The 27,926-nt window shown below is 42.0% G+C and overlaps 3 protein-coding genes across 6 annotated transcripts in view; 1 reads left to right on the top strand and 2 right to left on the bottom strand.

The window, feature by feature from the left end:
• The window catches only part of LOC140133361 (intraflagellar transport protein 70A), a 34,827-nt gene extending 21,107 nt beyond the window's left edge, over positions 1-13,720 (bottom strand). The window contains exons 1-8 of one of the 2 annotated variants that reach the window (XM_072153462.1): positions 13,536-13,720; positions 10,473-10,538; positions 6,034-6,243; positions 3,744-3,800; positions 3,499-3,634; positions 2,583-2,687; positions 1,499-1,627; positions 1,038-1,087 (exon numbers count right to left, since the gene is read on the bottom strand). In XM_072153462.1, coding sequence (XP_072009563.1) covers positions 1,038-1,087; positions 1,499-1,627; positions 2,583-2,687; positions 3,499-3,634; positions 3,744-3,800; positions 6,034-6,243; positions 10,473-10,538; positions 13,536-13,589 — 807 coding nt within the window. In that variant the 5' untranslated portion in view covers positions 13,590-13,720. The remainder of the gene's footprint in view (positions 1-1,037; positions 1,088-1,498; positions 1,628-2,582; positions 2,688-3,498; positions 3,635-3,743; positions 3,801-6,033; positions 6,244-10,472; positions 10,539-13,535) is intronic. The other variant, XM_072153463.1, reaches the window with a different exon arrangement.
• A 38-nt stretch (positions 13,721-13,758) lies between these two features.
• Positions 13,759-27,926, top strand: part of NPHP3 (nephrocystin 3) — a 42,984-nt gene continuing 28,816 nt past the window's right edge. The window contains exons 1-9 of one of the 3 annotated variants that reach the window (XM_072153459.1): positions 13,759-13,853; positions 15,893-16,270; positions 17,629-17,754; positions 18,504-18,654; positions 19,395-19,547; positions 20,243-20,376; positions 20,450-20,610; positions 22,236-22,398; positions 22,574-22,648. In XM_072153459.1, the coding sequence (XP_072009560.1) occupies positions 15,947-16,270; positions 17,629-17,754; positions 18,504-18,654; positions 19,395-19,547; positions 20,243-20,376; positions 20,450-20,610; positions 22,236-22,398; positions 22,574-22,648 (1,287 nt within the window). In that variant the 5' untranslated portion in view covers positions 13,759-13,853; positions 15,893-15,946. Of the gene's footprint in view, positions 13,854-15,882; positions 16,271-17,628; positions 17,755-18,503; positions 18,655-19,394; positions 19,548-20,242; positions 20,377-20,449; positions 20,611-22,235; positions 22,399-22,573; positions 22,649-27,926 lie in introns of all 3 variants that reach the window. The other 2 variants (XM_072153460.1, XM_072153461.1) reach the window with 2 other exon arrangements.
• Positions 23,286-27,669, bottom strand: LOC140133905 (uncharacterized). The gene is made up of 2 exons (XM_072154594.1): positions 24,938-27,669; positions 23,286-23,365 (listed from the first exon to the last, which is right to left on the bottom strand). Exons 1-2 carry the CDS (start codon positions 26,733-26,735, stop codon positions 23,286-23,288), a joined length of 1,878 nt encoding a protein of 625 aa, XP_072010695.1. The 5' UTR covers positions 26,736-27,669.

Below are 27,926 nucleotides of genomic sequence, written 5' to 3'. Positions count from 1 at the left end.
ATATATATATATACACACAGTATATACAGCAAATATACAGACATACATATATATATTATAGGGGATGTCGGAGCGGGGGGGCGGTGGCAGTGACGGACCGAGGGGGGTTCCAAAACGGAGCGTGAAGGGGGGGGGGGACCAGCGCGGACATTGGGCTGGGGCGGGGAGTGGTACTTGTGCCGGGCCGGTGGATGAGCTAGGCGGGCTGCGGGGGGTGGAAGTGTCAGCGGGCGCGCAAGGGGAAGTGTAGGGCGGTGCGCAGGGGGAAATATCTGTGGGCGCGCAGGTACAGGTGCCAGCCGCGCGCGTGTTGAATGGATGGGCGGGCTGTGGGGGGAAGTGACGGCCCGCGCGCAGGTACATGTGCCGGCCGCGGGCGGGCGGGTGTATGTGATGGGCGGCGGGGGGTTCGGGGAGATGTACCGGCCGTAACACATTCCGGCGGGCGGGAGCCCGACGCCGCCCCCTAGTGTAGCAGGAAGCGCGCCGCCTGAGGCGAGAATCTCAACTCGCCTCATGGCAGGTGCGCCCCTGAGTGAGATCATTGGAGACTTATAGTGCCACCCAAATCATACTTCCAATGGTAACCTTTCTCTTCTGTACATAAGAGCCGATGTCATGTGACCCTGCAGTAGCTGCTTTAAGGACTGTCCTGCTAACTTCTGATGGATCAGGGGACCACGGACTGAATTCATGATCCCTCTATCCGCACATCCCCCTAATCACTGACATGCGGTGTCCATGGAGGGGTATGCATTCACTGATCCACCGGAGGTCTGCATGACACAAGACGTCACAGGAAGTCCTAAGTCTTGCTGTCCATGGATTGGGCAAATCGCATTTCCTAGCCTGATTCTTTTGTTCTTAGGGAAGATAAGCTAACAAAAAAACATGCCCGGTACTTATTAAGACACATGCATGCTTGAATGATTTAATGATTGCAAATATATATGCTTTTATTCCAGCATTTCAAGGGATTGGTATTCATCCTGATATTAATGGACTAACATCTGTACTACATGAAGCTAAATGCTTACCTCCTCTGACCGCGGAGGCATGTCTGTCAGCGCTTCCTGAGCTGCTTCATCTAGACCGACAAATGAAGATATTCATTAAGGAAAAAGAGAAACAGTAGTTTTATACTTCTTATATTCATATGATTCAGTCTGCTGCAGTTCAGTCCCTGAGCTCTGATCCAAGGGATCTCAATGGGAAAGATGGTGATGGATTAGAGGGACTGACTGTCACTTTCTACCATACAAAGAGATCTGTTGTATGTTTTATTCACAGCATGCAGAAAAACATAATATATATATATATATATATATATATATATATATATATATATATATATATATATATATATATATTAACCCATTATCTTAGGAGCGCTATCAGTAGTATATAAGTCACTGTGTGGAAACAATGACTCAATATTAAAAATAATAATACAATATTTTAGATGTCTTTTAGATATACTAAGCTGATGGGGACTTACAATTTTTTAATTGATACTCAATGGCAGCCTTCAAGTTAAATGCTTCAATAAGTGCAGTTTCATGCAGCACCAATGTGTTACCCACGCTACGGACATCAATTCCTTCAGTTGTCATGCCAACGCCAAGCTCTGGAACATAATAAAATAATGAAGAATAAAACATAGATCAGCATTGTCGCTTTTTACAGAATCTCTAGGACGTTTTATGCTTATACATAGCTCAAAAATATTCTATAAGGAATATAATAGGACTCTACAAGCTGCTGCCGCATTTTTCGCTGCGATTTACTAGACAATGGCAGGAATAAAGGATAGGTTTATGTTAGGCTCAGTTCACACCATGGTTATGCTCCTTCTATCAGGCTGTTCCGTCTACAATAGCAAAAATAGGTCATCTTCTTACATCATATGTACCATAAAAATGAACTTAAAGGAAACCTACCATGAGATTTGATACATTATGAAGCAAACATACATTGAGAATACTGTAGCTACACTGATGCAGGATCATATCTTGGTTAATCCCTGTGCTGAGTGGTTTTGCTGATAAAACAGAGTTAACATTATGATAATGAAGCTTTCTGGCTTCTGTGGCTCCTTCAGCACTTGTCTAGCACTTCACACTTGTGACTGCAGGAGAAAATTATGTAATCTGGCTTGTGCCTGGAGGCAAAATAATCAATTGCTGCACCATTCCCCAGCTGCTGTTTATGAGTGATCCAGCTCAGGTTGATTAGTGCTTGACTAGTCATGCTTGACTAACCTCCATTTTTAATTTCAAGCCCATCCCTGAATGGTATAATTGTCTTATCAGAAAAACTACTCAACACAGGGATTAACCAAGTTGTGATCCTGCATCAATGTAGCAACAGCATTCTCAAGGTATGTTTGGTTCATAATGCATCAAATCAAATGGTAGGTTTCCTTTAATCTTGATGAAAGGAACCTTCTCCCTTTCACATTTTGTATCCATTACACTCATCTATAATGGAAATAGTAGCTATAGTGCAAGCTGCACCTAAACATTACAATTAACTCAAGTAATAGTTTATGTTTATCCTAAACATTTTCCATTTGCACTCACCTGGATGCTCCCGAATTCCATGCTCTATGATATCTGAAATGTACTTTAAAGCAGGAACATATTGCTTCATGTTGTAGTAACATAAGGCAATGCTGTAGGATAGGTCTATCCAAAAAAAAAAAATATTGAGAAGTTGATATAACACAAATGTACAACATTTCTTGTCTGCTTGCCTGGCAAGAGCAACATTAAAGGATTTTTTTTTCCAGCAATGTATCCTCTTTTCCCAGGATAGTGCATAGCTACATTATCAATGGGGTATGGAAGAACAAGGGACCACTATGTTAATTAGGATTTCTGTTATTGGTAGCTCTGTTAGCTCTCCTAATAGTCCAGTACAGGGCCAGTTTGTTCTGAACACAATTAACTTGTTTGAGACTTATTGGCTGGATTACAGAACCACTGAAACCAGATGTAATATTCACTATTGGGCAGCTATGGGGAACTTGCGGCGTTCCATTTCCTGATCCACCCAGTCAGACCGCCAGCAATCACCTGTTCAGGTAGGTAAGGATTTTTTTTCTCAATAGTGAAGTAAAAATTTTGGTGATGATTCCATGAGGATTCTGCACCGTTTTAATTACACCAATGGGAGACTGAAAATGGCAGCTTATTTTAAAAAGCATAATGGTGTTGAAAACTTCTTTAGCCGTGTCATATGGTGCAGTTTAGAAAACCTATATATTTCTATGCAATTATGATGGTCGCAGAAGGAAAGAGCAAAAATTAGCTGATCCTTCCAACTATTCTAATAATGTCTATCGAGGTTTGTGTAGTATATTAGGACCATAAGATTTTTTTAAGGTGTTCAATGAAAGCCAGTTACCTTTATATTATGTGCTGGTGTCTACTTCTAGAGGGTGTTTATCATTAAGTCTGGATAAGATTAGAACATTTTCTATTTTTTTTTTCTTACCTTGTTTATATCCAACAACTTGCATGGCAGTGAGGAATTTTTTGCAGGCTTCTTCATATTGTCCTTCTTTGTACAGTAAACAACCCAAGTTAATTTCACTATCCGGATCTTCAGAAGGTATCTGTTCTACCAGACTCTAAGAAATAGATCATGTCAGAAGAGTTGAAGCTGGCAATGAAAGGTCGTCTTACAGCTACAGGGCTCAGTATCAGGAGCTACCATGTAAGAGACCATGTAATTCGTACCTTTGCTCCTGACAGCTCTTCTTCTCCATATTTAATGCAAGCTTGTAATTTTAACACCTAAAAGAAAATAATAAAAAGACATAATCACAGTTATACACAGCCATGTTTTATGTGGGGAGCACTTTCTCACATGCTGTGCTCTGTTATGGGGCCTAGACGGCAACTTTTCAGTATGTTAAATATGGCCAACATACGATTAGGTTACACATACCGTAGTAGTAGGTTATACAGTGGTCCCAAAGTCTGACTATGCCCCTTGATGCACACTTAAAGGGGTATTCTAAACGGGTGATGACATTTAATTTAACTCATTTACTGTATACATACATTTACTTCGATTGGATCTTGTTAAAATATATATACCTGTGTGAAAAAACTTTCCCATAACTGTAATAATTTTGTCCTTCAAACAAGATTCTAGTCCTTGGTTACTACCACCACCACTGCTTGAGTGATTGCACAAAGAAACAAATTGATTTTTCATATGAAATGTCCTGGAGTTATTGCTTGTCCCACAGCCATCCCGTGGTAATGAATTCTTAATCCATGTGGTCAGGCAGGACTTAATAGCACATGTCTGGCCCCTGCTACCCAGGTGAAGTGTGGTCGTATCCATGGAAGCGATCTGGTTTCTAAGGGACAACATGGCTACATTTATGGGAAATTTTCTTCACTCAGGTTAATTTTTTTAATAACATCCAATTGAAGAAATGTATGTATATGGCAAATAAATTAAATTAAATGTGAATGCCCAGGTGAGAATACCCCTTTAAAGGATATCTATCACCAGAATTAAGGATTGCAAACCAAGCACACTGACAAACTGGTGTGTGCCCCCTCTGGTAGGATCTGCTTTTCTTTGTTTTTGTTTTTTTTAAAAGGCTTTTCAAATTATGCATATTAACCTGAGGGGTTCTGGACCTTATGGGTGTTAATGAATGAATGCACAATTTTAAAAGCCTCTCATGCATGCCTCCAGGACTTCTCCCAAGCCGCACCAATTTTCTGGAATTCCCTTCCGCAGACTCTCAGAGTAATACCCACCCCCCAAATTTTCAAACTCTTAAAACCTTTCTTTTTAGTCAAGCCTATCATATTTGGTAACTGCATGAAATGTCAACTCTCTTTACTAATCCATCCTATGTCCTCCTCACGTTGCTTATCCGGCCAACACCAGATATATACCGAGCTCCAGGCTTCTCTGCAGTCACTTTATAAATGGGCACAACTCACTACTACTACTCCTATCACGTATATATGGACACATCAAAGTATTACTACTCCTATCCTGTATATATGGGCACAGCTAAGTACTACTACCCATATCCTGTATATAGGAGCACAGCTAAGTACTACTACCCATATCCTGTATATATGAGCACAGCTAAGTACTACTACCCATATCCTGTATATATGAGCACAGCTAAGTACTACTACCCATATCCTGCATACATGGGCACTTATTAGTACTACTACCCCTATCCTGCATACTAGTAATGATAAAGCCAGGTATATGGCTATAAATTGAAGTTTCCTTTCTTATCTGTTATCATGGGCAGGACTGTAAGATGAAAGTGTAAAGAATATATCTTGTTGTGAACTTAAAGAGGAAGCAGTCAGATGGATTTGGGACAGTAAACCACCCACAGGTCCTCATAGACTGGTGGCTTAGAGTTGCAAATTGCCCTGTAAAACCGTTTGCGACTGCATTGCAAAAAAAATGTTTATACTTACCTTAGTTTGGAAGTCTCAGTGCTGCTGTTAGTATACACTGGCTTCACCGCACAAGAACTGTAGGCGTGTTCAGCTTCATTAAGAGAGGAGGCACCAAGAGCTCCATATGCGAGTCTTATGTGCCTCATCTAATTATAAACGTCCCATAAGGACCTGTGGGCGGTTTAGTGTCCCAAATCCACCTAACAGGTTCTCTTTAACAAATTCTTCTGTATGTCACTACAATATGTCCTGTGAATATTAATAGGGAGGGCTGAGGAGAACCAGTATCTACCACTAAATGGTCACTGTACAGTGGAATACTGCTACACTTGGGTTGGGGAGGGCACTTGGGTGGGCTTGCCCCTCCCCTATGCTAAACCCCTAGCTACCGACATCTCATGAGTGTGGTTAGTGGAAACTTTACTAAACTGCAATTCTAGAGACCTTGAGGTGCACAATAGTCAAAAAGTAAAATTGCATTGAGGGTACGTAAGAAATACTTTTTTGCGCAGTTGAAGGTGGTTACAGCAGGAACATAAAGTATAAAAGTCATGTAGAGGTATAGCACCCTTACCTTACTCTGATATGCAGGACTGTCCAAGAGAAAAGTGGCTTTCATGGCCTCTGGGTACATACACGCCTTGTATAAGGACTGGGCATAATATAGTTTGTACTCCTCAACTTCAGGGTTTATCTGTGTGAGCTGTTCATAGCAATCTGCCGCATTGACAAAGTCTTGCATCTGATAATAACAGTATCCCAGCAGAGACAGGCCAGCCCTAGACTGAAAGACAGTATAACAACATACATACATCAGCATACCTCCCAACATTTGTGAAAGGGAAAGAGGGACAAAATGGCGGCACGCCATCATTGGGATTTGAACCCAGAACCTGCAGTGTACATATACAATAATGACACAGTGCCCCAACCAACTGAGCTATAACCTCAGTGATTAACAAGGTGTAGAATTTTGGTACCTAAGAACTATAAATCCAATGGTATTCCCTCGACTGGGAAAAGGAGGAAAGACAACTATGAACAAATCATGGAAATACAATAAATCTTTAATGAAAAAATGTATAAAAAAAAAAAACATTAAATGTAAAAACATAAGATGCGTACAGGATGGTGAAACACAGAAAAATTACAATCGGCAGCAGCAGCATAGGGAACACAGTAGAGAATTCTACTTGGTGTGAATATATATCGGGACTGGAGATGATGTATGGTACTAAGGATGTCTATTACATGTGCTGAGGTGCAAAGACATGCCAAGTTGGCACCTTAGGAACATAGTGAGGCATCCAGTATGCTATAACTACCAGTCCTTACCGTTAAAACAGGTGTGGTGTTGCCAATGGCTGTGCCGGCTGCAATGCCCCGACGCGCGTTTCGGCTCCTGCTGAGCCTTCGTCTGGGGTCAGACGAAGGCTCAGCAGGAGCTGAAACGCGCGTCGGGGCATTGCAGCCGGCACAGCCATTGGCAACACCACACCTGTTTTAACGGTAAGGACTGGTAGTTATAGCATACTGGATGCCTCACTATGTTCCTAAGGTGCCAACTTGGCATGTCTTTGCACCTCAGCACATGTAATAGACATCCTTAGTACCATACATCATCTCCAGTCCCGATATATATTCACACCAAGTAGAATTCTCTGCTGTGTTCCCTATGCTGCTGCTGCCGATTGTAATTTTTCTGTGTTTCACCATCCTGTACGCATCTTATGTTTTTACATTTAATGTTTTTTTTTTATACATTTTTTCATTAAAGATTTATTGTATTTCCATGATTTGTTCGTAGTTGTCTTTCCTCCTTTTCCCCGTCGAGGGAATACCATTGGATTTGTAGCTATTATTTGAGGTCATTTGACCACATTTGCATATACTGAGGTGGTGCCACTAGGCCTTTAGGTGCGGAGTTCGTATACCCACACCTACATTACATTACACCCTGTTCTCCCCCGCTATTCTGTTCCTTTTTTGTTTGTTTTTGATTACCTAAGAACTATGACTACTGTTACACTGTGACACAGATTTACTGCCTTGGTATATAGGGAGGGATCTTCTCAGAGATTATTGTAATTATTGAGACTATTATTATTATTATGGAGATTATTATTATTATTATTGAGATGATTATTATTATTTTTACTATTATTAATAATCATCTCCATAATAATAAAATTTATAATAATAATAATAGTCTCAATAATTACAATAATAATCTCTGAGAAGATCCCTCTCTATATATCAGTGCATTAGTCTGTGTCACAGTGTAAATGGCAGATAACACTTCTTAGTTACCAGAAATCCTTTGATTAGTATCACTGGGCTTATAGCTCAGTTAGTTAAGCTCCTGTCTACAGTGCAGAAGGTCCCAGGTTCGAATCTCAGCCTGGCCAAAACTTTATTTAATTTAATTATATAAAGAGCTTGTGTCTGGGGAAGCCCTAGAGGAGACCATATATGGAGAGATACTGATCTGACCTGATTACGTGGTCCCTGGTCCGACACTTCTCTGAAAAGGATTCCCTGCCCGATGTCTGCTCTGGGGAACCCTAGGAGATGCAGTGACCATATATGGACAGATGCTGATCTGAAGCTGATGACGTGGTCCCTGCTCTCCGCTAAAGCCAACACTTCTCTGAAAAGGATTCCCTCCCGATGTCTGTAGAAGCCGTTCTGTACTGTGCGTTCAGACTTTCAAAGTATTTACTATGGGGACACAGCGCCGGGACACAGCGGGACCTGGGGGGAGAATCCGTGACAATCTCATAGCTGCCCGTGACGTGGGGCAGAGGTAAGAAAAACGGGAAAGTCCCGTCAAAATCGGGACGGTTGGGAGCAATGCATCAGAAACACTATCTACCACATAAGACACATTACATATTTTACATGCTTCTTACATACTGTAAATTGCAATATCTTTTGCTACTAAGTGAAACCTTATTATTTTGCTTGAATGGACACGTTATTGTAAACTAAGATATATCCCTGATTGCTAACACAGAGATAAAATTGGATACATAATGGTTCGTCATAATGGAAGGGGGTTTCAAAGTTTTAATCCCTCTAGTATACCCTGTTTCCTCTGTCTTGGACTGTGAGCTTTGGCCCATGAGATTTAGGCATTGTCTGATAAATGGACCTGACTTATAAGGCACCAGCACTTTGCAAAGGAAAATGGTGCTGGAGTAAAGAGTAAAAAGTTTCATATAGAGAGTGGTAGAAGAAGCAGTATACAGGCAGTTACATGCCCGGGTTACATACAACATAGGTTCCAAAGGTTTGTTCTTAAGTTGAATTTGGCAGTTACAGGCCCGGGTTACATACAAGATAGGTTCCAAAGGTTTGTTCTTAAGTTGAATTTGGCAGTTACAGGCCCGGGTTACATACAAGATAGGTTCCAAAGGTTTGTTCTTAAGTTGAATTTGTATGTAAGTCGAAACATTATATTTTATAATTGTAATTCCAGACAAATTTTTTTTTTTTGCCCTATTGATAATTGGAGTTTCAAAATTTTTTGCTGTAATGGGACCAAGGATTATCAATAAAGCATCATTACAGACACCTTACAGCTGATCATTGCAGTCTGGGACTATAGTAAAGCATCCAGAGAGCTTCACCAAAGGTCACGGTGGGAAGAGGGGTCCGTCTTTAACTAGGGGTCGTCTGTAAGTTGGGGACCGCCTGTATCCCTGTCTCTTTAAATACATGTAGTTTTGGTTAAAAAATGCAAATATACAAGCAGAATATACACTCACCGGCCACTTTATTAGGTACACCATGCTAGTAACGGGTTGGACCCCCTTTTGCCTTCAGAACTGCCTCAATTCTTCGTGGCATAGATTCAACAAGGTGCTGGAAGCATTCCTCAGAGATTTTGGTCCATATTGACATGATGGCATCACACAGTTGCCGCAGATTTGTCGGCTACACATCCATGATGCGAATCTCCCGTTCCACCACATCCCAAAGATGCTCTATTGGATTGAGATCTGGTGACTGTGGAGGCCATTTGAGTACAGTGAACTCATTGTCATGTTCAAGAAACCAGTCTGAGATGATTCCAGCTTTATGACATGGCGCATTATCCTGCTGTAAGTAGCCATCAGATGTTGGGTACATTGTGGTCATAAAGGGATGGACATGGTCAGCAACAATACTCAGGTAGGCTGTGGCATTGCAACGATGCTCAATTGGTACCAAAGGGCCCAAAGAGTACCAAGAAAATATTCCCCACACCATGACACCACCACCACCAGCCTGAACCATTGATACAAGGCAGGATGGATCCATGCTTTCATGTTGTTGACGCCAAATTCTGACCCTACCATCCGAATGTCGTCGCAGCAGAAATCGAGACTCATCAGACCAGGCAACGTTTTTCCAATCTTCTACTGTCCAATTTCGATGAGCTTGTGCAAATTGTAGCCTCAGTTTCCTGTTCTTAGCTGAAAAGAGTGGCAACCGGTGTGGTCTTCTGCTGCTGTAGCCCATCTGCCTCAAAGTTCAACGTACTGTGCGTTCAGAGATGCTCTTCTGCCTACCTTGGTTGTAACGGGTGGCGATTTGAGTCACTGTTGCCTTTCTATCAGCTCGAACCAGTCTGCCCATTCTCCTCTGATCTCTGGCATCAACAAGGCATTTCCGCCCACAGAACTGCCGCTCACTGGATGTTTTTTCTTTTTCGGACCATTCTCTGTAAACCCTAGAGATGGTTGTGCGTGAAAATCCCAGTAGATCAGCAGTTTCTGAAATACTCAGACCAGCCCTTCTGGCACCAACAACCATGCCACGTTCAAAGGCACTCAAATCACCTTTCTTCCCCATACTGATGCTCGGTTTGAACTGCAGGAGATTGTCTTGACCATTTCTACATGCCTAAATGCACTGAGTTGCCGCCATGTGATTGGCTGATTAGAAATTAAGTGTTAACGAGCAGTTGGACAGGTGTACCTAATAAAGTGGCCGGTGAGTGTATATATATGTACAGTATAACATTACCCGATATTGTTTCTGCAGTTCCATACTGAGTATCTGCACAGCTTCTGCATATCTTCCTTCTTTTATCTGAAAAAAGGCATAAATTAATAAATTCTCACCCATTGTCTATTTGATGTAGTGTATATTCTTATTCTAGTATCTACTTGTATTGGACTGTATCAAATTGTGCAAGGAATTTCCCCAAATTGTAACACCTACTTGGATAACTACTCGTACATTTCTATAGGTAATAAAAAAGGAGAGGAGACAGTCTACTGACCATTGATTTGTGAACATGACCCCAACATCAGCCAACTGAACTCATTGACCCAGATTTATCAAAGTAGTGCAATCTGTAGTTTGCATCACAAATGGGTGCACGGTCTTCATTAACCATTAACATACAGATTTATAAACTGCTTGCACATGTATTTTTGATGGGTTTGTTCCAGTTTTGTGTTGCGGCGGACACAGAGCACCTGAAGGAGCGTTCCGGTAAGGATTCACACCGACCACCACATTTATGTTGAAAGTCCCGACGTAATTGTGGTGCACACTTGTTAAACCGAGTGCACCAGATTATTGAAGACTTAGTGCAGTTTGGTTCACTAATGATAAATCTGGGCCACAGCCTGCGCCACAATTCCGTTGTGTCACAAACTCCAACTAAGCCCTTACACGCCCCTTTAGGTGCACATTATTTTGGCCACAGTGCAGCCGCAACACACTTCTTAAATACTCCTGAAAAATAAAAAGCCACTTTTATAGATCTGGTTCATTCCTTTTATATGTTGTGCTGAATTTCAGCGTAATAGTATAAAGCCTCATCAGTGCAACAGTATAAAAACCTGTTTCACACTAAGCTGTAGAGAATTATTTATTCTCCTTCATGTTTCAAGTTTATAGACAAAGCATTATCTCATCAATATTTCTCCCACAGTTCAATATTCCACCATAGAGACATCCAGACTATTACAGTACAGTACAGTATATAAACATGAGTATAGATCTGCTACACCAGAGATAAATGTACGCCATTTACTATCATTTATATCCTACTTCTCTTTTTTCCCCTGGGCAAAACTCTTATAACTTTTTCATCCATTATACAGAAATGTGAGAACACACACGCAAACTTTATTTTGTGTTAGTTAGCGTGAGGAACAGTTTACATCAGTGCTAATATTCCAAGATGTTGTACGGAAGTATGATGGAAACTAAGTAATAAAAATGAATGGCAAGTTTTAACTTTATCTTTTGTCCCCCATAGGATAACATGTACAAAAGTGTCCCTCCCCTCATGTTTCCATTATTTATAGCGTCACAAATTATGCAGGTTGCTGCACTATTTTTGCTGTTATAAATTACAGACTAGCATGACATATGAACTTGCGATGAAGCCTAAAGCAGAACCAGCCAGAGAATGCCCCCTATGAACTGATGGACACATAAAATCAATTGAAAACAAAGTTATATGCAAGAAATATTTCCGTAGCCCTTAGTAAATGACCCCCATTACTTCTGGATTGTGGCTCTGGGAGGCCTTCATTCCTTCCAGATCAGTCTGGAAGGGTGAGCTGCATATGTAACCAATATCACTGAAATGTACTGTATAGGGCCACATTTATCATACTCTGGCACTAATTACGCCAGTGTATAATGCTGGTCGCATCCCCTGGCACTCACTAGATCTATCAGGAGGCTCTGGCTGCGCCGCCGGAACACTTCCGTGCCAGGTCTGACCTTGCGTAGAATAGCGCCATAGCCTTTGCCGCCTGAACAGGCGCAGGCTATAGACAGAGTGCAGGAGTGGGGCAGCATTGCACCCTCCAGGCCCACCTGGCATACAGTGGGTAAAGTTCTCCATTTCTAGAATCTACGCAAAAATCACAGCATGTACGCCTATTTTCAGGCATACAAGCTGTGATAAATGTGCCCCACAGTGTTTTCATTAATATTGTTTCAATGATGCCACACATGTTCTGTACATTAAAATATCACTTATAAACATATAATGTTTATCTTTATTTTTATAGTGCCATCTTATAATGCAGCACTATAGAGATTATGGGTAACATATACATATAAAATAACACATTACAGAGTTATAACATTATCTCATAATAAAACAGGAATCAGGCGCCATAGAAGTCATTTTCAAAATTACAATTAAACGGGGTTCCTATCCATGAGGGAAGGAGACAACTTAGGTCACGTCTCGGTGGACTGAAAATATAAACATGTTGCTCAAAAACCACATTGCGGACATGAAATATCTGTCTTTCTCTGGTGGAGCCTGGTACTTCCAAGCATCGCAATGAAATCAGGTTAATCCATGTGCCCTTACCTGATACCAGGGTTGGAATACTGTAATCTATTATAGTACCAGAGAATCCTCTGATGGGCACAGATAGTCACACAGAAGGACCGCAAATATCAACCCAATATGAAAGAAATGAGTCACTTTTGTAGAGGTGAATGAAGAGTAGGCCTACAGAATGACTTTATCTGGTGGCCCGCAGTCGGATACTGCTTGGCACTGTTTTGGTACGAGATATTACAGGATGTCTATTAAATTGTTTTACCAATTTAAAAAAAAGTCCATCAATAACTCCCGGTGAAATCACAGAGTTTGGGTTTCTCTATGAAATGGCTTAAGGTTTCAGAATCTGTGTAAAACTACTATATGAGAAGCCAACACTCACAGATTGATCTAAACAGTAATTTATAGCCCAGGCGTGATCACATTCATAGTTTGCCTGCAGAATGCAGTGCCCTGTACCTCACCAAGCCTGGGAGCATTGCTGTCACTGACCACAGGCCTCACTGCTACATAATGCACATAAAAAAACTTAATTTCTACAAAAAATAAAATGAAAACATTTTGATGACATTTGCCTTTTTTGGGCACATTCTTAGTGAGCGGGGTCTGCGGTTTCAGGCTGCAATACCAGACTGAACCAGAGGACTAAACTGGCGCTGTTTATAGGTTAAACAGCATTTATCATCCGGGAAGGACCGAGACGGAGAAGGCCTCGTATACAATGGACACGCCGCGTCCCAGCATGCAGTATCGCCTCTCACCAGTTTATAGATGGTGGCGGTGTACTCCCCATCCTTGATCTGCAGCGCAGCCATTCCTGATATGAATGTCACGGAATAATCCGTCTACGGAATCCCCGATCTTCTGTCCCTGATCACGGTTACCAAGGCCGCTCATGCAGCTCCCTAGCAACCAACCGGAAGCCCTCCCTTCTAACTCCGCCTCCTTATGGTACGTGACGCTGATTTGCTGCTTGTGTATTTTTTTTCCTTACTCAATAAACTTTATTGTTCAGAAGCAATGCTGATAATCTCCGTTACTGTTGATAAGAGCCAAATCTTCTCCGTGGCAACCTAACAGTGAGTTCTTCTTCTTGTTGTTTCCCATAGATGTCAGTGATTACTAGGTACAGGGAGAACCTCTTATACATGTGTACAATGCAGAGGAGGAGAAGTTGAGCCTCTTGGCAGATACTTTGCTGTTTCTCAATGACTTACTGAATTCTTGTCCAAATATGTAACTACTTGTTTCAGAATCGCACTGGTTGCCAATGGAAACCGACAGCAGTTTGGGTACAGTCCCTTGTTGGTCATGTGACCTTAAACCTTTCAATCACTTTGGCTGTGTTCACTCCTGCAGTAGCGCAGGATCTGCCGCCCATACTACTTCTAAACTGAGTGCATCACCTTCTGCCAAGCTGCTGAGCCAGAGAAATGTCACAAAAAAATAATTTTTCTGTCAAATGTGATGGGATCTGGGATGGAGGCTCCTGGTGTTGGTGCCTGAGGGCTCCAATGTAAAATCCGTACCGTTCCCCTATTATGTGTCTACTATTATCTGCTGTCAGACAACAAGACACCTACTGTATTACATATGTGTGTTATGCCCTGTGTACTTAGGGCTCATTCATATGGACGTATGGGGGATGCATGTACCGCTGCGAGCTTGCAGATGTTCATATGTCCCCCATAGACAACAATAGGTGGGGGAAAGACATATCCTATCTTTCTCCATGTGCATCTCTATGGAGACGGACACACGTTTGTGTGAATGTAGCCTTAGACTGATGGTAGACTGCCCAAACCTACTTGCTAGTTCTTTTAACTAGGGGATGGTAACATTTTTCTTATGTCCGAGAACAGCCAGATTATTCTTAAAAAGAGTCTTTATAAAAATATGCAGATGAGCCAGAGGTGCACCATCCTGCACATCACTGGAGCACCTCTTGGTTCACCGCCTGATGATATATACACGCTTCCACTTCCACGCATTGCAGCCTGGTCCAGTACGTTGCTTGCGAAGGCAGTTGGTGACTTCATGATGGCTTTGATTCTATAACACAAGAAAATAATGTCCAGCTCCAACCACGAGGAACACCCTTTATTTCAGCATTTTAAAACATGGACATCGTCATCATCCAACGCGTAGAATGGTGTGCACTTTAAATCTTGATACAGCTATCACGTGATGATTACATCACAAAAAGGGGCATGAACACAACCAGTCATGTGTGTCTGTGACCAAACTACAGCAAGATGAACATGTGGTCCGATTTAGAGTATACGGATTACATAGTATACATGCCTATATATAAAGAAAATGCATTTTACCCACAGCAAGTTAAGTCATATGTTGTAGTTGCCACCAAAATAATAAATGAGACATCATTCAATCTTAATTGTGACACAAATGTATAGTTACATACAATTGTTCTTATTTTTATTTGGCACTTTTTTCTTTTAATCTTGTATAACTATACACCTGTGTGATTAGTCACAATTCCGATTGGATGATGTCTCTTTTATTATTTTGGTGGCAACTACAACATATGACCTACCTTGTTGTGGGTAAAATGCATTGTCTTGATATATAGGCATGTATACGATGTAATCTGTAATACTCTAAATCAAATACCTCCAATTATATGTTCATCTTGCTGTAGTGAGGTCACAGACACACATGACTGGTCGTGATCATGCCATTTTTATGACGTAATCATCACGTGATATCTGTGTTAAGATTTAAAATCCACTTCATTCTTTGTATTGTTATCTATGACGAAGGGCATAATGTGCGTCCGAGTGTAGGACTGCTCATACACCACCCACTCTGTAATTGTGTAATTTAGCAGGTGACACTTCTTCATTCTCCGTCATGACTATCCATTAGAATATTAATTTCCACACTAGGGATCCCTTAATCTTTGACACATTTGGGGTTTCCCAATGCCTGATAACATCCATGGAAAAGTGTTGTAAAAAATGGCCAAGACCCCCTTAAGTGATGTCATTGTACCCTACTAGAATATGAGTTGTACAGCAGCTGTCTTGATGTGACATCCCTTAGTGCATGTGATTTGTATGTTGCTTTAGTGTTTTGTTTATTTAGCCCAATATAGTTTTTCAGAATGCCCTGAGATGGTGAGTTAGCAGCAATACTCAGACGTGACGCAATGGGAACTGCATCTTCCCTGGTGAACCCTGGAGAGGTGATTGAAGATACATATGGTGGAGGGGGAGGAGAAGCTTGTGAGATTCCAGTCGAAGTGAAGCCAAAGGCGCGTCTTCTCCGCAGCTCCTTCAGACGTGGACCCAGGGTTATCGGCGCCAGTTTTAAATCCACTGCATCAGTGGACCTGGAATATGCTGCTGAATATGAAAGGCTTAAGAAGGAATACGAGATATTTCGTGTTAGCAAGAATAATGAAATTACATCTATGCAGAAGAAAGAGGTGAAACTGGATGAAGAGAATAAGCGACTTAGAGCAGAGTTACAGGTGTGTAAAGCACTTGGCAATTTCATGCGATGATGGGGGGATTTCTTCTCTACCTTTTCTAAATTACAACATGGCCCATCAATGTCCCCAACAATGCAGGAATAAGAATACATGCTGTAGGGATTTGTAAAGGCTTACTGTACATTAGCTGAAATGTTTCATTGTGGATTAAACCACTGGTGATGTGAATTCACCCATGTGATCTACTTCCCTTCTACTAACCATTAAGTCACATTTTTATGCTTAATATAATTTTTTAAACCCAAACCATATTTTTGTTTGTTCTGTTCTTTATTCCCTGTTAACAAAAACTGAAATCCACTAAGGTTCCAAGATCTAAAAAAGGCAGAAAACTGTGTAAAATACTAAAATATACCAACCTATCCACTTATTCTTACCACTCCAGTCTCCACTGGTCTCTGAAATCGGTCACATGATGCGGGTATATAAAACATTTGACTACTGAGGCCAGTGATTGGCTGCATCAGCCACATAAATTATACAGTTATATGCCTTAAAGATGTTGTCCAGTCACAACAAGTTATTGACAGGATTTAGCAGTGATGGCGAACCTTTTAGAGCCTCAGTGCCCAAACTTCAACCAAAAGCCACTTATTTATTGCAAAGTGCCAGCACAGCAATTTAAGTAGTAATTTATTTCTCCTTGTTCATTGACAACTTTCAATCGTTCAGCCTCCCAAGGACACCAACGCAGTTAAAAGGAGGATATAGGATAACTTTCTAAATGGTCGAGGTCTTAGGGATGGGACCCCCAGGGATTATGAGGACAGGGGTCTGTTGCACCCCAAATGAACAGAGTAGACAGTGGTGCATGCCATAGTCTGCTTTCTCAGTCGATTCCATAGACCGTAAATGGAGTGTTCAGTATTTATGGACTGGTGCTACGGATTCCTTTTCTCATGATCCATTGGACCCCCACCACAAGTTTCCCCCATCCTCTGGATAGGGGCTCATTTACTGTGACTGGACAACCCCTTTAGGTTTGGACTGCATGTATTGAACATGTCAAATGTATTCTTGTTTTATATACTGTATATATTATAGTTTTTATTGAAAAAATATATATACGGAGTAGCCTCCAATCGCATCAAATACATCAAACCCAGACCAAGCTACGACGCCAGTGTGTACATTTAGGACTGCCAGATATATGAGTAATATTACATATCTGTAATATTCAACTGGCAACTGCTTTACATCTTGACACTAGTGATCTTTGGGGTTTGTTTGGCGGTGACTAAAATGCATTTTTTTTTTTGTTATGTAAGTTCATTGAGTGTTGGTTTATTGGAGAAAGCTATACATTTGTTTCTAATAAAATTGACTTTCTGTATTAGGCACTTCAGAAAACATACCAAAAGATCCTAAGGGAGAAGGAGAGTGCGGTGGAAGCCAAATACCAGGCTATGGAGAGAGCTGCTACATTTGAACATGACAGAGATAAGGTGAAACGACAGTTTAAGGTGAGCAATAGTCTGCAGAGTATTGAGTCCTAATGATGTCCATGTAGTTTACCAACATGGGTGCAGTAACACAACACCCGGCTTAAACTTAAACATTTGCTTTACAAGGTGACAGTTTCTGTATTGGCCTATTTTACTTAAATACTTCAAAAGATCTTATTTAAATGTCAATATTTTATTAAAGGGCATCTACCACCAGGATGAAGGACTGTATGCAAATGATGTTAATGGAGCCTGGAGCCCCTCAGGCTCATTTACATACAGACTTTCATCCTGGGGGTAGATGAAGGGGTAGATGAAGGCTATGGATCTACATGTAGCTTTGGGTATTTGAAACCTAGTTGTATTTTACCTACTGGTAAACTTTAGGAGCAAATCCTGGAAATCTTGGCATCCTAGCAGCATGATTCTGCCACCCCGATTCTCTATGGTGAGGATGGTGTTCTCAGGGTGATGGAAAGTGTTGGCTTTTCTCCACACATAGAGGTTGGCATTCAGGCCAAATAGTTTAATGTTGATCTCATCTGATCAGAGCATCTTCTACTATATGCCTTCTGTACATAACTTTTTGCAAACAGCTTGGCTTTCTTTCAGAAATGGCTTTCATCTTACCACTCTTCTATAAAGGCCGGATTTGTTGCGACCAATAGTGCACAGATACTCCGGTTCTCTGCACCATGTAGTATGAATATATCTTATTGTCTTTATCTATATTGTAACTATAAGCTGTTTGTAATAAATCTTAACAGATCTTTAGAGAAACAAAAGAAAAAGAGATTCAAGATTTACTCAGAGCCAAAAGAGATCTTGAGGCCAAATTTCAGAGATTACAAGCCCAGGGAATACAAGTGTTTGACCCTGGTGAATCTGATTCTGATGATAATGACACAGAAGTGACAGGTAATTATCCCTTGAAGTAACAGGTAATTATCCCTTGAAGTAACCTATAAGTATACCATATCCCCTCACTGTATAGTTGTTCAACATCAGGCTTTATGGGTGACACATGCAGGGAGTGTGCAGTGACCTCTGCACTCACCCCTCACACCTGATCATCTATTACTTAGTAAACATTGTTCACCTTCTAGGCTGCCTTCATATAGCTGTGATATAGGTCCGTCGACGATTCTTATTACAGCCACATTATACCGAGGTTTATGGTTTATTTTATATCAGTAGAACTGCGGAGGCTTCTCTCAGCCTCGGCATCTCTTTGAATCCTTTTCACATCTGGTGCAGTTGGATTTTTTTTCTTTGAAACCCATAACTGTTATAGAAGAAAATATCACAGATCCATTGAACTGCTATACAGTGTAGATTGTATCCATGATCAGACCCCTTAGGGTTCAAGTACCACGAGGGGGCCTAAAAAAATAAGTAAAATAAGTTAAATTAAAAAAGTAAATAAATAACCGTCCAAATTACACACATCCCTGGAATTGGGGGAAAAAAATACACAAATATGTGATTGTACTGACCCAAAGAATAAAGGAGTAGTATTCTTTGAACTGCACAGGAAAATCCATAAATACGAAGAGTTGGAATGGGCAGAGGCAATGCAGAGACAAATGGTTCTTTGACATTTCTGAAAATGGTTAATAATATTTGTTTGCATTTTTTGCATGTATACAATTTTGAAGTCCCCGGAACACAGTGCGACTACTGGACCAGTGGAGCCTTGGGCAGTGAGCCTTCCATGGGCAGTATGATGCAGCTCCAGCAGTCTTTTCGGGGCCCAGAGTTTGCTCACAGTTCGATTGATGTCGAGGGACCATTTGCAAATGTAAATCGAGGTAAATGAGCTTCATCTTGAATAGTTACAATTTACTTTTGCTGGCTGTAAACACTTTTGGAGTGTAGATTTATTATGTGACTTTTTAAAGGCCATTTGGCTGAAGACTGAAGCAAATATGCAGGTGAGCTCAGCTACTCCACCCGATAGCAGTCCGATAACCCGGGTCCCGGGCACCCAAGACAGAAGCAACGAAAAGTCAAAGTGAAAAGGTTCCAGCGCAGACAGACAGGAAGTGTTTGCTGGAACCTTCTCACTTTGACTATTTGGCCGAAGACTGCTTTAACTTCAGGGTGTCCCAAGTTTATTAACTGTAATGTACTGTGATGTTACACCTCTTCTAATCCTTCCAGGTAAATTTGACAATTTTTATTTATCTTTAAAAAAGAAATGTTTCACTTGATAAATATGATTAAACACAAACTCCTTACAGCTGATCATTGCAGTCTGGGACTGAAGTAAAGCATCCAGAGAGCTTCACCGGAGGTCATAGTGCGCAGATAGGTCCGTCTGTAACTATGGGGTCGTCTGTAAGTCGGGTGTCCTTAATTCGGAGAGCACCTGTACATGCAAAAACATGGAAGCCAGAATCCCTCCCCCACAATAGACTTTGTGTTTTGTGATGACTACTTCAGCATTTAATGATAGAGATGTGTACTGAATACGATGTCTGATCTCCATTCCTTCACTATACAGATGACTGGGATGCCGCGGTGGCCAGCCTGTTACAGGTCACACCTCTCTTCTCTCAGTCTCTGTGGAGCAATACTGTGCGCTGCTACCTAATGAACACAAAGCATACCCAGACTGAGGTGGAGGTCTTTCTAAGGGTGAGTATACATAAGAAGTTATAGAAATGTTACCCTGAACCACAAATGATTCTCTCTGCTTGTGGTCTTGTAGGAATACTCGCCAAAGCTTCAGAAGATGTGTGAAACATTGGGCTACTTTTTTCAAGTGGTCCAATTTCCTGAGGAATGTGAGAACTATTACACTGCTGTGCGCAAGTGGGAAATTGAGAAAAGTTCACTGGTGATATTATTCATGTCGTCCTCCTTCAGCAGGTAAGGTTCTGAATATCTGTGACTAAGAATAACTCTATCACTGTCCAGTCTGTGTAATTCACTAATAAGCCATTAGGAGAAACATATACAGACAGTCCCTTAAAGGGAACCTGTCACTACCTTTTTAATAAAAAATGGTATTGACAGGTTCTCATAGAGCCCTTATTCCACATGGGCACCCTTCTTTTATCCAAAAAAAAATCTCTCTTCTCTGTGTGATACATAACTCGCTACAGAGTTTGTGTATGGCGCGCTGGAGTGGAGTGACCCCGAATACAGGCCGGTGTGGGGGATTACTGATGAGGTGTGGAGGACACTCCCCTCCCACTTCCTCCCAACTCGCTGGATTCTCTGCCTTGTTACCAGGTAGGGAATCGACTTGTGAGGAGATATTTTTTGGGATAAAAGATGGATGCCCTTGTGGTATAAGGGCTCTATGGAAACTTGTTAATAGAGGAGGGAGGTCCCTGACTTAAGGACACCCGACTTACAGGCAACCCGAATATTTCTGGAGGCTTTACTTTAGTCCTTGGCTACAGTCAGCTGTAAGGTGTTTTATTGATAATCCATGTTCCCATAAAAGCACAACATTTTGAAAATCCAATAGTCACTGGGCCAAACAAAAATTTGTCTGGAGCTACAATTCTATAATATTCATAGTTCCGACATACAAATTCAACTTAAGAACACACCTAAAAAACCTACCTTGTATGTAACCCAGAGACTGCCTGTACCCGTTGAAAAAGGTGGGTTAAGTCGAATTTGTATATAAGAGGTATATTTTGGAGCAAATTTCTTTTTAGTCCCTGTGAAAGTTCTCCTGGCCTATTATAGACATGGCTAGTAGCTAGGAGTGTTCATTTGCCAATCTGGCAAAAAGTCCGGTTCGGGTGGCCAAACCCGAATGTGGACATCAAGTCAGCTCAACTCTAATTACCATATATACTCGAGTATAAGCCTAGTTTTTCAGCACAAAAAAAGTGGTGAAAACCCCTAACTCGGCTTATACTCGAGTCAATTTAAAAAAAAAAAAAAAAGTGAACTCACTTTCTGACGCTCCCCGGCATCCATCGTGTCCCTGACATTGGGTCCTGGTCCGTCACAGTCTTCGTGACGTCAGCCGCATCGGCACACACTATGATGTCAGCTTTCGGCTGACGTCATGGGCCTGCAACGGACCGGGAAGGGCTGGCAGGCTATATACTCGAGGGGGCAGGCAGGCAGGCTATATACTTGAGGGGGCAGGCAGCCTATATACTCCAGTGGGCTGGCAGGTTATATACTTGAGGGGTTTGGCATTCTATATACTTGATGGGGTTGGCAGGCTATATACTTGATGGGGCTGGCTGGCTATATACTCCAGGGGGCTGGCAGGCTATATACTGGGGGGGCAATGCATTTCCCACCCTCAGCTTATACACAAGTCAATAGGTTTTTCCAGTTTTTTTTGTGTCAAAATTAGGGGTCTCGGCTTATACTCGGGTCATCTTGTACTCGAGTATATACGGGTATAAATTTATCTTTTTTCTTCCTGCTCTATATCAGGCCGCTTGCAGATTACTTTGGATTTTTATAATTGGTTCCCTGGAAATTGTCTCTCTATTTCTTTTAACCCTTGTTTGTAGCGTACAATGCAGCTCTCTCTGGGAAGACTGTAAGGAAGCATTCCTGAAAAATACAGAGGCCAAGCCAAGGATTATTTATTACAAAATAGATGATGGTCCTGGAGGATCCGACTGCATCCAGCAGCTTGTGGAAGAGGATCCTAATAAAGCAAATAAAACTAAGGTAAGAAATGGGGTTCAGAACTGATATAAAGAACATGTTCGATGGTTATCAGTTTTCTTGAATCAATTGTAGACGGCCGTTGTCTTACCATCAACATTCAAGCGAAAAATAAATAATGCCATGTATTATTACTGACTGACAGCTTCTAAAATATGATGTTTGTCTGTATTTTCAGATCATTGAGCACAATGGCGAACCTGAGGAAGGGGCATATACAACCTACTGTCATGTAGAGCAAATTATAAAACAGGTATGTTGGTTTATGTAAGTCTATCACTAGAGGGGTAACTGTAAGGGATGAATAAAACAACTTTTTAGTATCAGGTTGGTAAAAAGTATCAATTTCACGATATTTATGGAGAATGACCGCTGCATTTTACACATAAATATTTTTGTGGCCTGCATGAATTTTCTACACAAATGTGTGAAATTAAAAGCGGTTTTCCTGTCCCAAATCTAATAATAACTTATATAGAACAGCAACATCACTGCAGAAAGTGGACTGCATCACGACTGTCCTTGCTCATTACAGGCACTGCTCTTGTTATTGGGATAAGTCATTGGTTTGTACGGGCATTTGAAACAGTGGTCAGCACTGTGGGAGTACCGCAGGTCACAGTTTTGTCACCCTTTTTATTTTACCTTTTAAATGATTTTGTGATATGAAGTAAAACGAATAAGTTTTATTTACATTCGAAAACAAACCAAAGAGATTGTTATGAATTTTGGATGGAAGGTGCCGACTGTTAGACCAGTTCTTATAAATGGAATTGAAGTAGAGAAGGTTGCAACTTCTAAATATCTTTATTTAGATTTGGATACAGATTTTAATTGGAAATTATTGGAAATTTAATTCTGAAAAGTTGTACAAAAAAGGTTTGTCCCCATTATTCTTCTTGTGCAAGTTGAGGGGGTTTTGATGTGTTTGATGTGCAGTTGTGGCCGGTGCTATCTATTACTGTACGGTCTGTTTTGGAAGCGGAATGAGTATTAGGGAAAATTGGATAAAGTGATCAGAAGGGCCCATAATGTTGTGGGTGGTAAACTTGAATGCTTTACCAGTGTGACTAAAAGAAGGTGTCACGGCGAAAGACGCCGCCGCCTCGTCACGTGACGTGGGGTGCAACTGTACGGGTTAATTTAGCCTACTCAAACTTGCGCTCACCTTTCACTCAGGACACAAATTGAGCATAAATCACACCTCATACAGCTCCAGCACCAGAACCAGACCCGCTGCCACCACTTATTGCATTTATACTGGGACCAATAAGTATCCCACTCTACATCAACTCTTGCTTCTCAAGCAGTCACTTTGTCACACCACTAGACATGCACACTCGGCACTCCAGCAGTCACACAGTTCACCACACTTCACAAGGCTATGAGTTCGCAGAGCATACAGGGACCAAAATTAAAGTGAAAAGCTTTAATTACAAAAAGTTGATCAGTGCATAAAAAAGATATTAAAAACAAAAGAATTACAAAATAAAATGACACACAACACGGCAAAACAGTTATAAAATAAAAAGGGAGCAAAATAACAGAAACTTACAAACTTAAAGTAAATCCTGATCCCTGGAGGTGGGAGAAATAAGGGACACATTCAGCTTGTCAAGCAGCCCCCAAAATGTGAACACCAATTCTTGGATTTCATATTGTTTTATAACTTCTCAGTTTGGTTCAGATTTCAGAACCTCCCATTCATTAATTAGTCCAGAGGGTCATTCACGATTGGGCAAAGTGTTAATGAGGGGGGAGAGTCCAGGAATATTTAAACAGTTCTTTGTTTCCAAATCCTGATGCAGAATTTTCCCAAGCCAATTACCAATAATACATAGCAGAAGTTCAGTACCATAAAAATCATTGCCATAAGATGTGATTACCTGGGCACATCAACCATCTGGTCCTGTGTCCTGTGTATAAGGCCAAGTACTATCTCCCCTGGTCACTTGAACACTTCTGTGCTGGGACCCCCTGCTGACTTTATGGCTTTGTGCTGCAGAAACACTAAGTTCTGTGTCCCCTCTCCCAAGTGTGAAATGGTTAACCCTCTCACTGCTGGATGAAATGCCAATGGAGTTAAGTGTAGGACTACTGTACCCAGTTACATTGTGTTTTGGTTTTCCCACTATACAGCTATTAGAGTCCCTCTCTTTATCATTTATACTACAGGGCTTAGGTTGGACCACTGACTGAACGCTCTCCTGAGAGTCCCTATGCCCCTGCTCCCCTTTCTGATTGCTCCCCAAAACTGCACTGGCAACACTCATCACTGGGAACCCGACCTCACTGTGGACCCCAGTCTCCTCTATCAGCACTGGTTCTAGTGTACACGGTGTCTTTGGCTCATAGACACACTGCATCTCCCCAGTCTGAGTAGAGGCATCTTTGTGGCTCATGCTCTGAGCCTTACTCATCTTGACACCTCTTGTCTGCTCTAGGACCTCTCCTTGAGTAATGGCCTCCACCAGATCCACACTCAGGACCTTAGAGCTTTGATGTGCAGATTCAGAGACTCCATCTTGGCAGCCTCTCACACCCTTCACCATATCTGCTGACTGTAGGGTTATCTCTGGGGGCCCGTTCACCACCCCCTCCCCCGTAGCTTCCTCATACTGGGACACCTCTGGTTCTGGAGCAGGCATAGCCTTGCTCTTGCTATCCTGTCCTCCTTCCCAAACCAGTCCCCTTGGGCTTCTGCCCATTTTCTCATATGATTGTTGTACATCAGGCACATACACAGTTGTCATTTTTCCCAAATCATTTCCCAACAATACATCCACAGGCAATTCTTGTGACACTCCCACTTGTCTGATACCTCTACCAGAACCCCAGTCCATAAAAACCTTGGCAACGGGCACTCCTGGATGGCATCCGGTTATCCCCTTCACAGGCAAAGTCTTTTCTGGAATGATGTCCTCAGGGTTTATAACCTCAGGGCGAACTAAAGAATAACTTGCCCCTGAGTCTCTTAATCCCTGGGTGACTCTATCACCCACTATCACAGTCTGCATATGGTGCTGTAACTTGTCCATATCACCAGAAAGCAGCATGACTACTGGTACTGTAGAGTAGACAGTTGCCCCTCTCTCTGGGCACGCAGACCTCAGATGACCCACTTTGTTACAATTAAAACATTTGCGCATATCCCCCTGATTTATAGACTCCCTCAGTGTAAGGTTCTCACCCACTTTGGAGACAGAAGGCTGTGATGTTGTCCTGGCTTGTTTCTCCTTCCAGCTGGTGGACCTTTGGGGGGAAGTTTCCCTCTTTGCTTCAGGCATCCGGTTGGCGGTATAGGAGTCTGCAATCTGCGCAGCTTCATCCGCAGTTTTAGGCTCCCTGTCACAAACAAACTGTCGTACATCCACAGGACAAATGTGCAGAAACTGATCTTTTATCATGAGATCCTCCAGGTCCTCACGGCTGTTGACAGAAAGTCCTCGGGTCCACTGTAGAAAGGTAGTCCGTAAGTTGCCTACTGTATCAGCGTAGCTCTCAGTTGTTTCTCGCTTTACACTCCGGAACTTCTTGCGGTACACCTCTGGAGTTAGGTTGTACTTTTTAATCAAAGCAGCTTTTATAGCATCATAGTCCTCATCAAGCTCAAGAGGAAGGTCAGCAAATACTTCCAGGGCTTTGCCTCTTAGCCCTGGGCTTAAATACTGTGCCCACTGCTCACGGGGCAGATGGTATTGTCTGCAGGTCTTCTCAAACGATCGCAGAAAAATGTCCAAGTCCCCATCCTTGTCCAGTACTGGAAAACGTTCTTGACGAGGTCTTTTGGGGTCTACATCTTGGGATTGGGGTTGCACAGAATTGATACCCCTTTCAATACGCGCCATTTCCAGCCTGAATTCTCTATCAGCCTGGCGCTCTGCGGCTGCTCTCTCCTCTCTCTCTGCGGCTGCTCTCTCCTCTCTCTCTGCGGCTGCTCTCTCCTCTCTCTCTGCGGCTGCTCTCTCCTCTCTCTCTGCTGCTGCTCTCTCCTTCTCTCGCGCTGCTCTCTCCTCTCGCGCTGCGGCCGCCTGATTAAATTGAAGGATAAGCTGCAGGCGCAGGCTAGGGTCACATTCACCTAGCTGCTGTAGGGCCATTTGTAGAGACACATCCATGCCTTCCTGAGGGCTCCTGCTGTGGGTAGCCTCAGGGGAAACTCTTCCAGGATTAATGTCCATATCTTGGCTCCCTTGAGCCGTGCCAGATCCTTGCTCTGCATCTTGCTCCATCAAAGCACAAACCAGCAGCTCTTTGGACTTGTCAGCCGGGTCGATACCTCTCTGCTCACAGAGGTGGACTAGAGCCTCCTTGCTCTGTCTCTTGTAGATGGTTGCCATCACTGAGTGCAACCGTTGCCAAATAAAAGATAGAAAAGAAAAACGGGGAAGGGAAACTGTTTGCACGTGTGTCTTAGAACAGCACTGATTTGGTCCGTGTAAAACTAGGGTACTCCTCGCAAGGATTCCTCTAGTCCTTAAGTGCAGGGGTTAGTTACTTAATCCCAACACTTAATGCTCTGACAAAAATGAATTTATCCCACCGCTGCCACCAATTTGTCACGGCGAGGACGCCGCCGCCTCGTCACGTGACGTGGGGTGCAACTGTACGGGTTAATTTAGCCTACTCAAACTTGCGCTCACCTTTCACTCAGGACACAAATTGAGCATAAATCACACCTCATACAGCTCCAGCACCAGAACCAGACCCGCTGCCACCACTTATTGCATTTATACTGGGACCAATAAGTATCCCACTCTACATCAACTCTTGCTTCTCAAGCAGTCACTTTGTCACACCACTAGACATGCACACTCGGCACTCCAGCAGTCACACAGTTCACCACACTTCACAAGGCTATGAGTTCGCAGAGCATACAGGGACCAAAATTAAAGTGAAAAGCTTTAATTACAAAAAGTTGATCAGTGCATAAAAAAGATATTAAAAACAAAAGAATTACAAAATAAAATGACACACAACACGGCAAAACAGTTATAAAATAAAAAGGGAGCAAAATAACAGAAACTTACAAACTTAAAGTAAATCCTGATCCCTGGAGGTGGGAGAAATAAGGGACACATTCAGCTTGTCAAGCAGCCCCCAAAATGTGAACACCAATTCTTGGATTTCATATTGTTTTATAACTTCTCAGTTTGGTTCAGATTTCAGAACCTCCCATTCATTAATTAGTCCAGAGGGTCATTCACGATTGGGCAAAGTGTTAATGAGGGGGGAGAGTCCAGGAATATTTAAACAGTTCTTTGTTTCCAAATCCTGATGCAGAAGGAGGGGGGGGGGGGAGACCAAATGTCCTTTGGGGTCTGAACAGACCAGTCTTCAGTTCAGAGGTTATCAGGCTGTTAAAGCTCCAGGATGTCATAAAAGCTGCCTGGACGCTTCAATAGATGCCAAATATTTAAACAAAGTTTGTAATTACCCTATAGTTAACCCCATCTTATACATTCACAATTAATATCTCCTTGACAGAAGGATACTGACCAAATTTAAGGGCATTACCAACAACCCAGCCC

The sequence above is a fragment of the Engystomops pustulosus genome, chromosome 5 (assembly GCF_040894005.1).
Source record: "Engystomops pustulosus chromosome 5, aEngPut4.maternal, whole genome shotgun sequence".
Classification (NCBI taxonomy): Eukaryota; Metazoa; Chordata; class Amphibia; order Anura; family Leptodactylidae; genus Engystomops; species Engystomops pustulosus.
This window is presented reverse-complemented; position numbering and strand designations above follow the sequence as displayed.

What these genes read in the sequence shown, in the direction of transcription:
- LOC140133905 (XM_072154594.1), bottom strand. Translation starts at nt 26,735, where the DNA reads ATGGCAACCATCTACAAGAGACAGAGCAAGGAGGCTCTAGTCCACCTC. An exon ending in GTCAGCAGATATGGTGAAGG is followed by an intron (nt 23,366 to 24,937) that starts GTGTGAGAGGCT and finishes CTTCCAAAACAG; the next exon opens with ACCGTACAGTAATAGATAGC.